The sequence below is a fragment of the Asterias amurensis genome, chromosome 5, assembly GCF_032118995.1.
Source record: "Asterias amurensis chromosome 5, ASM3211899v1".
NCBI classification, from domain to species: domain Eukaryota; kingdom Metazoa; phylum Echinodermata; class Asteroidea; order Forcipulatida; family Asteriidae; genus Asterias; species Asterias amurensis.
In genome coordinates, this window is record NC_092652.1 from 18446464 (window position 1) to 18461387 (window position 14924).

The window sequence follows — 14924 nt, forward strand, 5'->3', positions numbered from 1 at the left end:
ATCTCGTTAGGCCCCCGCACCACGGCCCCGCGCCCCCTTTCAATGTTGCCTCTCGTTGCGCGGTCTTGGTTTCCATCAACATTGAGCAGGGGAAGTGTGGAAGAATGTTTATAGTCATATTGCAAATGGGTGGCCCAAGCATTTTGTTTGCCGGGATTGTAGACGCCAGACTTTAAAAACGATGATATCAAAAGATTCAGAAATATTCCGGCTGACTCACTCACCGATGACGAGAATACCAAAGGAACACTTCAAGACCAGATTGGTAGCTCTAAACCACTGCTTGTACGTCACGCCATGAGAACCAATGGGAAATGGATCTCCAGAAACGGCAGACGCTGTGAAGTTGGTCTCGTACCATCCAGTGAGTTCCGGTGGCATCCAGTTGACTCTGGTTATGTTGTTTTCAGGCGGCATTAAGATGGTCTTATTTTGGGGGCATACAAGATTTACCTCTACATAAAAAAAGAAATAATATTGTTGACAACAAATTATTTACATTTTATGAACCAACAAAACATGTATACAGGAATATACAAAAGTACATGACATTTTATTCTTATCGCAAACCTTTGACTGTGATGGTGAAGTTACAGAAGTCCTGATTCCCAGACATGTCTGTTCCATTGTACATCACCTCGGTATCTCCAACTGAGAAAGTTCCATTTCCATCTTGATGACATTCACTGGAGACGGTTGCTGAGCAACCAAACCCCACATCCACAGGCTGACCAGAGTTATCCGAGAAGACTGGAGGGACCCACGTATAACCTACTTGATCTGCCAATCTGGTAGGAATGGTGACGTCATCAGGACATTGTTCGACCCAAGGAGGTGTTGTATCTATTTAAAAAAGATAAGTATACAAATACTTGAGGAAACTTGTAAAAACTGAGGGCACTTTCTGACAGTTTAAATAATTTGGGAGGCTAATCATCCTTACTCGCAGCTAAGAGCTGAATTGCGAAGGACGCGGCTACAACTTGTTCGAGAAGCAGGCATGCAAGGGCGCCTTTGGCTGCCAGCCACATCAACCCTTTATGACCACGGAGCACAGCCAAGATCGAAGAGTGTTTGATTTATTTTAACAATAAAATTATTCATCGAAAATATTTCCATGTTACCAGAAATGGACCAACAAAAAGAGGTATACAGAAATATACAAAAGCTTGATTTTTAATTCTGATCGCAAACCTTTGACTGTGACGGTGAAGATACAGAAGTTGAGATTCCCAGACCTGTCTGTTCCATTGTACTTCACCTCGGTATCTCCAACTGAGAAAGTTCCATTTCCATCTCGATGACAATAATTGGAGACAGTTGCTAAGCAACCAAACACCACAACAACAGACTGACCGGAGTTATCCGAGAAGACTGGAGCGACCCATGAGTGAGGTATTTGATTGGTTGAATTGGTAAACAGTGTGACGTCACTGGGACAGTCCTTAACAGTAGGAGGCTCCACATCTACATTTTCAAGATTGAACAAATATTTAATTGATTAAGCGAAACGATATATCACTAAAGAGTTATTGTTATCAATGTTTTGCTACACATCATCGGCTTATATTTATTGCAACAAACGTAACTTTAAAGGAGTTTTTCAGTGTGAAACTGGCCTCAAATTTTCCAGGAAATGTCAAGAAAGGAGTGATGGATATTATGTATCTACAAAAAATAACATGTTAGAGGAAATGGTAGAACAAAGGTGTTTCCTGAGTAAATTCATTTCTATGTTTAAAAAGTAGTCGATGTTTCCAAAACAGCCCGTAACAAATGTGGTTTGCGTTGATGATTTGAAACACGTCTTGCAAAGTGTCTGACTTTTGATCGGTTGGGAAAATATTACGCCGTAAGCCAGATTGTTTTTTATGAAATTATTTTGTTCCTCACCTACAATAACGATTTCAAAGGAGCAGGTCAAAATCAGACTGGACGCAAACCTCTGATGGTACGTCACCCTCTGTGAACCAATAGGAAATACATCTCCAGACTGAGCAGTCGATGTGAAGTTTGTCTCGTTCCATCCGGTTAGAACCGGTTCTGTCCAGTTGACCCTGGTTGTGTTCGAGCCGGCTTCGGTTGGTAGTGTTACGTTAAGCGGGCAGACTAAATTAACCTCTGTAAGAAGAGGGAAAACATTTGGTGGCGATGTAAATAATGTTGCCGCTAATTTTCAAGCTGGAGGTGAGGGCCATTGTTTGTAATCAATAAAATCAAATGTTTCTAGGCGGTTTTCATGTCACAAACACAGCCGATAACAGCAAGTACATCTTTTACCATTTGTTTACTTTCGCTTTTCACTGATAATGATTAATAAGCTTCACAATCAACGTCTCAAATGAAAATGGATGAATGCGTCGTCAACAGAAAAAGAAAAAGTTTGTTCTGTACCAAATGACTTTTAGTACTTTCTCCGTGAAAAGAGTGGATATAGACATTTAGGGTTATGAAGAAATAAAGTGCAGCAAACCTTTGACTGTGGTAGTGAAATTACAGAAGTTCTGATTCCCAGACGTGTCTGTTCCATTGTACATCACCTCGGTATCTCCAACCGAGAAAGTTCCATTTCCATCTTGATGACATTCATTGGAGACGGTTGCTAAGCAACCAAACACCACTTCAACAGACTGACCAGAGTTATCATCAAAGGAAGGAGGGATCCATGAGTGAGGTATTTGATTTCGTGAATTGGTAAACAGTGTGACGTCACTGGGGCAGTCCTTAACAGTAGGAGGCTCCACATCTACATTTACAAGAATGGAAACCAAATTAATTGATTACTTGAAACGATATACCACTAAAGAGTTATTTTTTACAAATATTAGAACTGGTTCTGTCCAGTTGACTCTGGTTGTGTCCGAGCCGGGTTTGGTTGGTAGTGTCACGTTAAGCGGGCAGACTAAATTAACCTATGTAAGAAGAGAGAAAACAGTTCATGGTGATGTAAATAATTCTACCAACAATTTTCAAGCTCGAGGTGAGGGCCATTGTTTATAATCACTAAAACCAAAATCTCTACACGGTTTCCATGTCACCAACACAGCTGATAACATCATGTACATTTTCCCTCATATCACTTTTCACTGATAAAAATTGATAAGCTTCACAATCAGCGTCTCAAATGAAAATGGATGAATGCGAAGTCAACAAAGATAGATTCAGTGTTTGTTCTATACCAAATGACTAAGCACTTTCTCAGTGATAGACAACCAAAACGAAGTGCAGCAAACCTTTGACTGAGACGGTGAAGTTACAGAAGTTCTGATTCCCAGACCCATCTGTTCCCTTGTACATCACCTCAGTATCTCCAACTGAGAAAGTTCCATTTCCATCTTGATGACATTCATTGGAGATGGTTGCCAGGCAACCAAACGCCACAGTCACCGTCTGGTGAGAATTATCATCAAAGGAAGGAGGGATCCATGAGTGAGGTATTTGATTTGGTGAATTGGTGAACAGTGTGACGTCACTGGGGCAATCCTTAATAGTAGGAGGCTCCACATCTACATTTACAAGAATGGAAACCAAATTAATTGATTACTCGAAACGATATACCACTAAAGAGTTACTTTTTACTAATACTTCGCAAAACCATCATACGATTGTTTATCATGAAACTAATTTGTTCCTCACCTACAACATCAATTTCAAATGAGCAGGTAAACATCTGACCGGACGCAAACCTCTGATGGTACGTCACCCTCTGTGAACCAATACGAATTACATCTCCAGACTGAGCAGTCGATGTGAAGTTTGTCTCGTCCCATCCGGTTAGAACCGGTTCTGTCCAGTTGACTCTGGTTGTGTTTGAGCCGGCTTCGGTTGGTAGTGTCACGTTAAGCGGGCAGACTAAATTAACCTCTGTAACAAGAGGGGAAAACAATTGATGTTGATGTAAATAACTATGCGAATAATCTTCAAGCTGTAAAATACATGGTTTAAAACGTAATACGTTATATTTACCACAACAGCTCAAAGCTATTTTGTTCAATTAATTAAAAAATGGTGGAGAGACATTTTGAATAATGACTATTAAAGTGCAGCAAACCTTTGACTGTGACGGTGAAGTTACAGAAGTCCTGATTTCCTGACGTGTCTGTTCCATTGTACATCACCTCGGTATCTCCAACTGAGAAAGTTCCGTATCCATCTTGATGACATTCATTGGAGACGGTTGCTAAGCAACCAAACTCCACATCAACAGACTGACCAGAGTTATCATCAAAGGAAGGAGGGATCCATGAGTGAGGTATTTGATTGGTTGAATTGGTAAACAGTGTGACGTCACTGGGACATTCTTTAACAGTAGGAGGCTCCACATCTACATATTCAAGATTGAACAAATATTTAATTGATTAATCGAAACGATATATTACTAAAGAGTTATTGTTATCAATGTTTTGCTACACATCATCGGCTTATAGTTATTGCAACAAACGTAACTTTAAAGGAGTTTTTCAGTGTGAAACTGGCCTCAAATTTTCCAGGAAATGTCAAGAAAGGAGTGATGGATATTATGTTTCTAAAAAAAATAACATGTTAGAGGAAATGGTAGAACAAAGGTGTTTCCTGAGTAAATTCATTTCTATATTTAAAAAGTAGTCGATGTTTCCAAAACAGCCCGTAACAAATGTGGTTTGCGTTGATGATTTGAAACACGTCTTGCAAAGTGTCTGACTTTTGATGTTGGGAAAATATTACGCCGTAAACCAGATTGTTTTTTATGAAATTATTTTGTTCCTCACCTACAATAACGATTTCAAAGGAGCAGGTCAAAATCAGACTGGACGCAAACCTCTGATGGTACGTCACCCTCTGTGAACCAATAGGAAATACATCTCCAGACTGAGCAGTCGATGTGAAGTTTGTCTCGTTCCATCCGGTTAGAACCGGTTCTGTCCAGTTGACTCTGGTTGTGTTCGAGCCGGCTTCGGTTGGTAGTGTCACGTTAAGCGGGCAGACTAAATTAACCTCTGTAAGAAGAGGGAAAACATTTGGTGGCGATGTAAATAATGTTGCCGCTAATTTTCAAGCTGGAGGTGAGGGCCATTGTTTGTAATCAATAAAATCAAATGTTTCTAGGCGGTTTTCATGTCACAAACACAGCCGATAACAGCAAGTACATCTTTTACCATTTGTTTACTTTCGCTTTTCACTGATAATGATTAATAAGCTTCACAATCAACGTCTCAAATGAAAATGGATGAATACGTCGTCAACAGAAAAAGAAAAAGTTTGTTCTGTACCAAATGACTTTTAGTACTTTCTCCGTGAAAAAGAGTGGATATAGACATTTAGGGTTATGAAGAAATAAAGTGCAGCAAACCTTTGACTGTGGTAGTGAAATTACAGAAGTTCTGATTCCCAGACGTGTCTGTTCCATTGTACATCACCTCGGTATCTCCAACCGAGAAAGTTCCATTTCCATCTTGATGACATTCATTGGAGACGGTTGCTAAGCAACCAAACACCACTTCAACAGACTGACCAGAGTTATCATCAAAGGAAGGAGGGATCCATGAGTGAGGTATTTGATTTCGTGAATTGGTAAACAGTGTGACGTCACTGGGGCAGTCCTTAACAGTAGGAGGCTCCACATCTACATTTACAAGAATGGAAACCAAATTAATTGATTACTTGAAACGATATACCACTAAAGAGTTATTTTTTACAAATATTAGAACCGGTTCTGTCCAGTTGACTCTGGTTGTGTCCGAGCCGGGTTTGGTTGGTAGTGTCACGTTAAGCGGGCAGACTAAATTAACCTATGTAAGAAGAGAGAAAACAGTTCATGGTGATGTAAATGATTCTACCAACAATTTTCAAGCTCGAGGTGAGGGCCATTGTTTATAATCACTAAAACCAAAATCTCTACACGGTTTCCATGTCACCAACACAGCTGATAACATCATGTACATTTTCCCTCATATCACTTTTCACTGATAAAAATTGATAAGCTTCACAATCAGCGTCTCAAATGAAAATGGATGAATGCGAAGTCAACAAAGATAGATTCAGTGTTTGTTCTATACCAAATGACTAAGCACTTTCTCAGTGATAGACAACCAAAACGAAGTGCAGCAAACCTTTGACTGAGACGGTGAAGTTACAGAAGTTCTGATTCCCAGACCCATCTGTTCCCTTGTACATCACCTCAGTATCTCCAACTGAGAAAGTTCCATTTCCATCTTGATGACATTTATTGGAGATGGTTGCCAGGCAACCAAACGCCACAGTCACCGTCTGGTGAGAATTATCATCAAAGGAAGGAGGGATCCATGAGTGAGGTATTTGATTTGGTGAATTGGTGAACAGTGTGACGTCACTGGGGCAATCCTTAATAGTAGGAGGCTCCACATCTACATTTACAAGAATGGAAACCAAATTAATTGATTACTCGAAACGATATACCACTAAAGAGTTACTTTTTACTAATACTTCGCAAAACCATCATACGATTGTTTATCATGAAACTATTTTGTTCCTCACCTACAACATCAATTTCAAATGAGCAGGTAAAAATCTGACCGGACGCAAACCTCTGATGGTACGTCACCCTCTGTGAACCAATACGAATTACATCTCCAGACTGAGCAGTCGATGTGAAGTTTGTCTCGTCCCATCCGGTTAGAACCGGTTCTGTCCAGTTGACTCTGGTTGTGTTCGAGCCGGCTTCGGTTGGTAGTGTCACGTTAAGCGGGCAGACTAAATTAACCTCTGTAACAAGAGGGGAAAACAATTGATGTTGATGTAAATAACTAAGCGAATAATCTTCAAGCTGTAAAATACATGGTTTAAAACGTAATACGTTATATTTACCACAACAGCTCAAAGCTATTTTGTTCAATTAATTAAAAAATGGTGGAGAGACATTTTGAATAATGACTATTAAAGTGCAGCAAACCTTTGACTGTGACGGTGAAGTTACAGAAGTACTGATTTCCTGACGTGTCTGTTCCATTGTACATCACCTCGGTATCTCCAACTGAGAAAGTTCCGTATCCATCTTGATGACATTCATTGGAGACGGTTGCTAAGCAACCAAACTCCACATCAACAGACTGACCAGAGTTATCATCAAAGGAAGGAGGGATCCATGAGTGAGGTATTTGATTGGTTGAATTGGTAAACAGTGTGACGTCACTGGGACATTCTTTAACAGTAGGAGGCTCCACATCTACATATTCAAGATTGAACAAATATTTAATTGAATAATCGAAACGATTTATTAATAAAGAGTTATTGTTATCAATGTTTTGCTACACATCATCGGCTTATAGTTATTGCAACAAACGAAACTTTAAAGGAGTTTTTTCAGTGTGAAACTGGCCTCATATTTTCCAGGGAAAAACAAGAAAAGAGTGATGGATATTATGTATATACAAAAAATTACATGTTAGAGGAAATGGTAGAACAAAGGTGTTTCCTGAGTAAATTCATTTCTATGTTTAAAAAGTAGTCGATGTTTCCAAAACAGCCCGTAACAAATGTGGTTTGCGTTGATGATTTGAAACACGTCTTGTAAAGTGTCTGACTTTTGTTGGGTTGGGAAAATATCACGCCGTAAACCCGATTGTTTATCATGAAATTATTTTGTTCCTCACCTACAATAACGATTTCAAAGGAGCAGGTCAAAATCAGACTGGACGCAAACCTCTGATGGTACGTCACTCTCTGCGAACCAATACGAAATACATCTCCAGACTGAGCAGTCGATGTGAAGTTGGTCTCGTCCCATCCGGTTAGAACCGGTTCTGTCCAGTTGACTCTGGTTGTGTCCGAGCCGGGTTGTGTTGGTAGTGTCACGTTAAGCGGGCAGACCAAATTAACCTCTGTAAGAAGAGGGAAAAAAGTTCATGGTGATGTAAATAATTCTACCTACAATTTTCAAGCTCGAGGTAAGGGCCATTGTTTATAATCACTAAAACCAAAATCTCTACACGGTTTCCATGTCACCAACACAGCTGATAACATCATGTACATTTTCCCTCATATCGCTTTTCACTGATAAAAATTGATAAGCTTCACAATCAGCGCCTCAAATGAAAATGGATGAATGCGAAGTCAACAAAGGTAGATTCAGTGTTTGTTCTATACCAAATGACTAAGCACTTTCTTAGTGATAGACCACCAAAACGAAGTGCAGCAAACCTTTGACTGAGACGGTGAAGTTACAGAAGTTCTGATTCCTAGACTTGTCTGTTCCATTGTACATCACCTTGGTATCTCCAACTGAGAAAGTTCCGTATCCATCTTGATGAAATTTATTGGAGACGGTTGCCAGGCAACCAAACGCCACATTCACCGTCTGGTGGGAATTATCATCAAAGGAAGGAGGGATCCATGAGTGAAGTATTTGATTTGGTGAATTGGTTAACAGTGTGACGTCACTGGGGCAGTCCTTAACAGTAGGAGGCTCCACATCTACATTTACAAGAATGGAAACCAAATTAATTGATTACTCGAAACGATATACCACTAAAGAGTTATTTTTTACTAATACTTCGCAAAAGCATCATACGATTGTTTATCATGAAACTATTTTGTTCCTCACCTACAACATCAATTTCAAATGAGCAGGTCAAAATCAGACTGGACGCAAACTTCTGATGGTACGTCACCCTCTGTGAACCAATACGAAATACATCTCCAGACTGAGCAGTCGATGTGAAGTTTGTCTCGTCCCATCCGGTTAGAACCGGTTCTGTCCAGTTGACTCTGGTTGTGTCCGAGCCGGCTTCGGTTGGTAGTGTCACGTTAAGCGGGCAGACTAAGTTAACATCTGTATAAGAAGATGGAAAACAATTGGTGGCGATGTAAATAATGTTGCCGCTAATTTTCAAGCTGGAGGTGAGGGCCATTGTTTGTAATCAATAAAAGCAAATGTTTCTTGGCGGTTTTCATGTCACAAACACAGCCAGCCAATAACAGCATGTACATCTTTTACCATTTGTTTACTTTCGCTTTTCACTGATAATGATTTATTAGCTTCACAATCTACGTCTCATATGAAAATAGATGAATGCGTCGTCAACAGAATAAGACAAAGTTTGTTCTTTACCAAATAACTTTCAGTACTTTCTCCGTGAAAAAGAGTGGATATGGACATTTAGGGTTATGAAGAAATAAAGTGCAGCAAACCTTTGACTGTGATCGTGAAGTTACAGAAGTTCTGATTCCCAGACCTGTCTGTTCCATTGTACATCACCTCGGTATCTCCAACTGAGAAAGTTCCATTTCCATCTTGATAACATTCATTGGAGACGGTTGCCAGGCAATCAAACACCACATCAACAGACTGATATGAGTTATTAAAGAGCCGGTCTGAAAGATAAATAACAAAAAAGGTTCCCTGAGACTGGTCATTATGAATCTGAATGGGCTGGATGGATAGTGATAACACAAAGTTCATCTAAAGAAAGCAAGCTCCAAAATGTTTTTATTTTTAAATAATGTAGGCCTACAGCACTTCGTCACGTCCCCGTAGATCCCTTTTTTGTTTTGTTACAACGGTGCCTCGTAAGTTGGCATGTCGCGTGATGTACAGAGATCCCACAGCCTGAAGAAACTCCATGCCTCTTTTTATTAGTGGTGCATTTCAGAGAATTCAACACGTACAATAAATTGTACGTGTTGAGTTTTCTGTCAAACCTTTTATTTTGGTCGTGTATTCTGTTTGGAAATTGAAGATGAACGAAGTTTGCTTTTAATTTGAGAGTGTGTTTTCATCTCTAGCATCAATTGATACTGGTGGGTTTTGAGGTTAACATGGCTTGTCCAGGTTTAATATGTCCGTATATATGCATGTATGGTAACGTTAAGTTGTTACGTAAAGCGAAAGAAACACATTGGCTCTAGGTGACAACTTTTGCTCGTAATTTAATGGCCAAGTTTAAAAATGGAGTCATTCACACGATGTGTGTTATGCTTATCGCACCCACCTGTGTCGCACGTCACTGAAGCATCTTCATAATGGCCACAATCGTGGGAACCCCAGCCTAGAAAAGCACAATCTTGAAGCCGTTCCTCATTCCCACCGCAGCCGACGTTGTCCATGAGTATTTGACCTGTTCCCTGTCCAAAGTATGCGCTCTGCCATGCATTAGTTGATCCAGTGAAGCCAAGTTGTCTGCACACAACGCTTGCGTCTCCGATGTCCCAGTGATCATCACATACAGTGCCCCATTGGCCATCATAGTATAATTCAACTCTACCTTCAGAGGGGACGCTTCCATTAACAAGCCGCACACCATCTATTTTAAAGAGATCCAATATGGGGTTGTATTCGTTACAGTGTTCCTCGATAGAACAACGGAATAATTACAGAGAAGATCCATCGACTGAAGTTCCGTGTTGGTCCAGGGTGTACATGGGTCTTAAATAACACACAGTACTGATATACAGTTTCCTCTCCGTTAACGGAGACAGTCTAAAATAACCGCAAACTTTAGCTTTGATTTCATGACTGAAGATAACATTAGACGAAAGTCAAATGCTTTTGCTGCAATAAGTCTTAAACTTGATGATGTTTGAATTTGTGACTGGTTTTTTTTTTTCTGTGGCTATTTTTTGTAGGACAAAAAACACAATGTCCACAGATTTACATAAAACTTACACAGTTTGAAGCTAATGATAGTAGAAAGCTTCCCTTCAAATATTGCTTGCTGAGGCGCTGTAGTTTTTGAGAAATTAGTCAAACAACGTAAAGAAAATAATTTTCGTCTCAGTGATCATGAGACGAAAATTATTTTAGCATGTAAAACAGTTTTTTCATGACATTGTTTTACTCATTTCTCAAAAACTACTGCACCTCAGCAACTAATATTTTAAGGTTTGCTTTCTACTATCATTATCTTCAAACGGTGTAATTTTAATGTAAATCTGTGGACATTGTGTTTTGTGTTACAAAAAGTACCCAAATCCTTTAATTAAAAGAAATCCACCTTGGGGCATTTTGAGCAAAAACATTCACTGACCAAAATTGTCTGAGAAGAATGGAGGGCTCCATGCATAATGTACTGGTCTGGTTGATAGCCCAGGGATGATGACGTCAGTAGGACAGTTGTTTATTGTAGGAGGTTCCGTATCTATGGAAAACAAAATAAAATGCATCAAACACCGAAACGAGGAAACCAAAATAAGCGGTATCTTCCCTAGAGTAAAACCGGCAACAAACAGGACTATTTGTAAATTATTTGTTTTATCTCTTTGGTGGAAAAACTTTCATCAAAAAGACACATTTTTTTCTTTATGCGACACAAATACTTGAACTATGTTTCTGATAGTACATTTATATTTCCTAGTCGAACAGAAACAGACACATGGTTTCCAACTCCACAAGATTTTTGAAAAGTAACGAAAGTGTTTGCAAACCCCTTATATGATCTTATTAAATTTGGGACAGAGAACAACAAAAATAACCCTGCCTTTTGAAGACAATGAGATTTTGACATTTTGCCTGATCAATTGATGAAAACATTGTGTTTATGTTATGTCTCAAGATCTGACATTGATTAGAAATCTTCATGAAATTGTCATATTCCTCACCTACAACATCAATTTCAAAGGAGCAGGTAAAAATCTGAAAAATCGGAGGTGAGGGCCATTGTGTGTAATCAATAAAAGCAAATGTTTCTGGGCGGTTTTCATGTCACAAACACAGCCGATAACAGCAAGTACATCTTTTACCAATTGTTTACTTTCGCTTTTCACTGATAATGATTTATAAGCTTCACAATCAACGTCGTCAACAGGAAAAGACAAAGTTTGTTTATTACCAAATGACTTTTTTGTTTTACTTTCTCCGTGAAAAAGAGTAGTTATAGACATTCAGGGTTATGACGAAATAAAGTGCAGCAAACCTTTGACTGTGATCGTGAAGCTACAGAAGTTCTGATTCCCAGATGAGTCTGTTCCATTGTACATCACCTCGTTATCTCCAACTGAGAAAGTTCCATTTCCATCTTGATGACATTCATTGGAGACGGTTGCTGAGCAACCAAACACCACTTCAACAGACCGACCAGAGTTATCATCAAAGGAAGGAGGGATCCACGAGTGAGGTATTTGATTTGCTGAATTGGTAAACAGTGTGACGTTGCTGGGACAGTCCTTAACAGTAGGAGGCTCCACATCTACATTTACAAGAATGACAACAAAGTTCATTGGTCAATCGAAACGACATACCACAAGAGAGTGATTTTTTACTAATATTTCGCAGAACCATCATCGGCCTATAACTGTAAGAAATGAAACCTTAGAGGTATTTTCAGTGTGAAATTGGCCTCATATTTACCATAAAAGCCATAAAACGAGTGATGGATATATTTAAGCATCTACTAAAAAAATTGTTGACGAAGTGGTACAGCGTAGTGTTTCATGAGAAAATTCATTTCTATGGTTAAAAAGTTATCGATGTTTCCGAAACAGCCCGTAACAAAGGTGATTTGCGCTGATGATTTGAAACACGTCTTGCAAAGCGTCTGACTTTTGATGGGTTGGGAAAATATCACGCACAGAAACCCGGTTGGTCCTCATGAAATTGTCATATTCCTCACCTACAACATCTATTTTAAAGGAGCAGGTCAAAATCAGACTGGACGCAAACCTCTGATGGTACGTCACTTTCTGCGAACCAATACGAAATACATCTCCAGACTGAGCAGTCGATATGAAGTTTGTCTCGTCCCATCCGGTTAGAACCGGTTCTGTCCAGTTGACTCTGGTTGTGTCCGAGCCGGCTTCGGTTGGTAGTGTCACATGAAGCGGGCAGACTAGATTAACCTCTGTATAAGAATTGGGAAAACAATTGGCGGCAATGTAAATAATGTTGCCACTAATTTTCAAGCTGGAGGTGAGGGCCATTGTTTGTAATCAATAAAAGCAAATGTTTCATGCGGTTTTCATGTCACAAACACAGCCGATAACAGCAAGTACATCTTTTAACATTTGTTTACTTTCCCTTTTCACCGATAATGATTTATAAGCTTTACAATCAACGTCTCAAATGAAAATGGATGAATGCGTTGTCAACAGAAAAAGAAAAAGTTTGTTCTGTACCAAATGTCTTTTAGCACTTTCTCCGTGAAAAAGAGTGGGTATAGACATTTAGGGTTATGAAGAAATAAAGTGCAGCAAACCTTTGACTGTGACTGTGAAGTTACAGAAATTCTGATTCCCAGACGTGTCTGTTCCATTGTACATCACCTCGGTATCTCCAACTGAGAAAGTTCCGTATCCATCTTGATAACACTCATTGGAGACGGTTGCCAGGCAACCAAACACCACATCAACAGACCGATATGAGTTATTAAAGGACCGGTCTGAAATATAAATAACAAAGAAGGTTCTCTAAGACTGGTCACTATGAATCTGAATGGGCTGGAAGTATAGTGATAACACAAAGTTCATCTAAAGAAAGCTCCAAAATGTTTTTTTGAAATAATGTAGGCCTACAGCACTTCGTCACGTCCCCGTAGATACTTTTTTTGTTTTGTTACAACGGTGCCTCGTAAGTTGGCATGTCGCGTGAAATAGATCCCACAGCCTGAAGAACTTAATGCCCTTTTTATAAAGTGGTGCATTTCAGAGAATTCAACACGTTCAATTGTACGTGTTGAGTTTTCTGTCATACCTTTACTTTGGTCGTGTATTCTGTTTGGAAATTAAAGATAAACAAAGTTTGCTTTTAATTTGAGAGTGTGTTTTTACCTCTAGCATTATTAATACATAGTGTGTTTTGAGGTTTACATGGCTCGTCCATGTTTAATTTGTCAGTATATATTAATGTAAGGTTACGTTAAAGACAGTGGACACTATTGATAATTGTCAAAGACCAGTCTTCTCACTTGGTGTCTCAACATATGCATGAAATAACAAACTTTCGAAAGTTTGAGCTCAATTTGTCGTCGAAGTTGCGAGATATTAATGACTGAAAAAACACCCTTGTCACACGAAGTTGTGTGCTTTCAGATGCTTAATTTCGAGACCCACATTCTAAATCTGAGGTCTCGAAATCAAAATCGTGGAAAATTACTTCTTTCTCAAAAACTACGTTACTTCAGAGGGAGCCCTTTCTCACAATGTTTTATACACTAACCTCTCCCCATTGCTTGTTACCAAGTAAGTTGTTATGCTTATGATTATTTGGAGTAATTACCAATAGTGTCCACTGCCTTTAAGTAAAGCGAAAGAAACACATCGCTATTGGCTCATGTGACAACATTTTTTTTTTTTTTGCGAGTGATTTACTTTCCATGACGGAAATTGGGGGAATTCACACAATGTTTGTTATGCTTATCTCACCTACCTATGTCGCACGTCACTGACGCATCTTCTCCATGACGGCAATTGTGGTCACCCCATCCCCGAAAAGCACAATCTTGAAGCCGTTCCTCGTTTCCATCGCAGTTGACATCGTCCATGAGTATTCGACTTGTTCCTTGTCCAAAGTATGCCCTTTGCCAAGCATTAGTTGCTCCAGTGAAGCCCAGTTGTCTGCACACAACGCTTGCGTCTGTGATGTCCCATTCATCATCACATACAGTGCCCCATTGGCCACCATAGAGTACTTCAACTCTACCTTCAGAGGGGACGCTTCCGCCAACAAGCCACACACCATCTATTTTAAAGAGATCCAATATGGGGTTGTATTCGTTACAGTGTTCCTCGATAGAACAACGGAACAATTACAAAGAAGGCAACAAATTTCTGAGAAGATCCATCGACTGTAGTTCCGTGTTGGTCCAGGGTGTGCATGGGTCTTAAATAACACACAGTACTAGTACACAGTTTCCTCTCCGTTTACGGAGACAGTCTAAAATAACCGCAAACTTTAGCTTTGATTTCATGACTGAAGATAACATTAGACGAAAGTCAAATGCTTTTGCTGCAATAAGTCTTAAACTTGATCATGTTTTATT

General features: G+C 39.4%; 1 protein-coding gene across 1 annotated transcript in view; it reads right to left on the reverse strand.

The window, feature by feature from the left end:
* LOC139937055 (uncharacterized) overlaps window positions 1–14924 on the reverse strand; it is a 56735-nt gene that overhangs the window by 17555 nt on the left and 24256 nt on the right. Inside the window, exons 16-31 of the mRNA XM_071932033.1 lie at window positions 14312–14623; window positions 13143–13325; window positions 7608–7835; window positions 6908–7180; window positions 6493–6720; window positions 6090–6362; window positions 5330–5602; window positions 4749–4976; window positions 4052–4324; window positions 3637–3864; window positions 3234–3506; window positions 2474–2746; window positions 1894–2121; window positions 1195–1467; window positions 571–843; window positions 225–455 (exon numbers count right to left, since the gene is read on the reverse strand). Of these exons, the coding sequence (XP_071788134.1) occupies window positions 225–455; window positions 571–843; window positions 1195–1467; window positions 1894–2121; window positions 2474–2746; window positions 3234–3506; window positions 3637–3864; window positions 4052–4324; window positions 4749–4976; window positions 5330–5602; window positions 6090–6362; window positions 6493–6720; window positions 6908–7180; window positions 7608–7835; window positions 13143–13325; window positions 14312–14623 (4050 nt within the window). The remainder of the gene's footprint in view (window positions 1–224; window positions 456–570; window positions 844–1194; window positions 1468–1893; window positions 2122–2473; window positions 2747–3233; window positions 3507–3636; window positions 3865–4051; window positions 4325–4748; window positions 4977–5329; window positions 5603–6089; window positions 6363–6492; window positions 6721–6907; window positions 7181–7607; window positions 7836–13142; window positions 13326–14311; window positions 14624–14924) is intronic.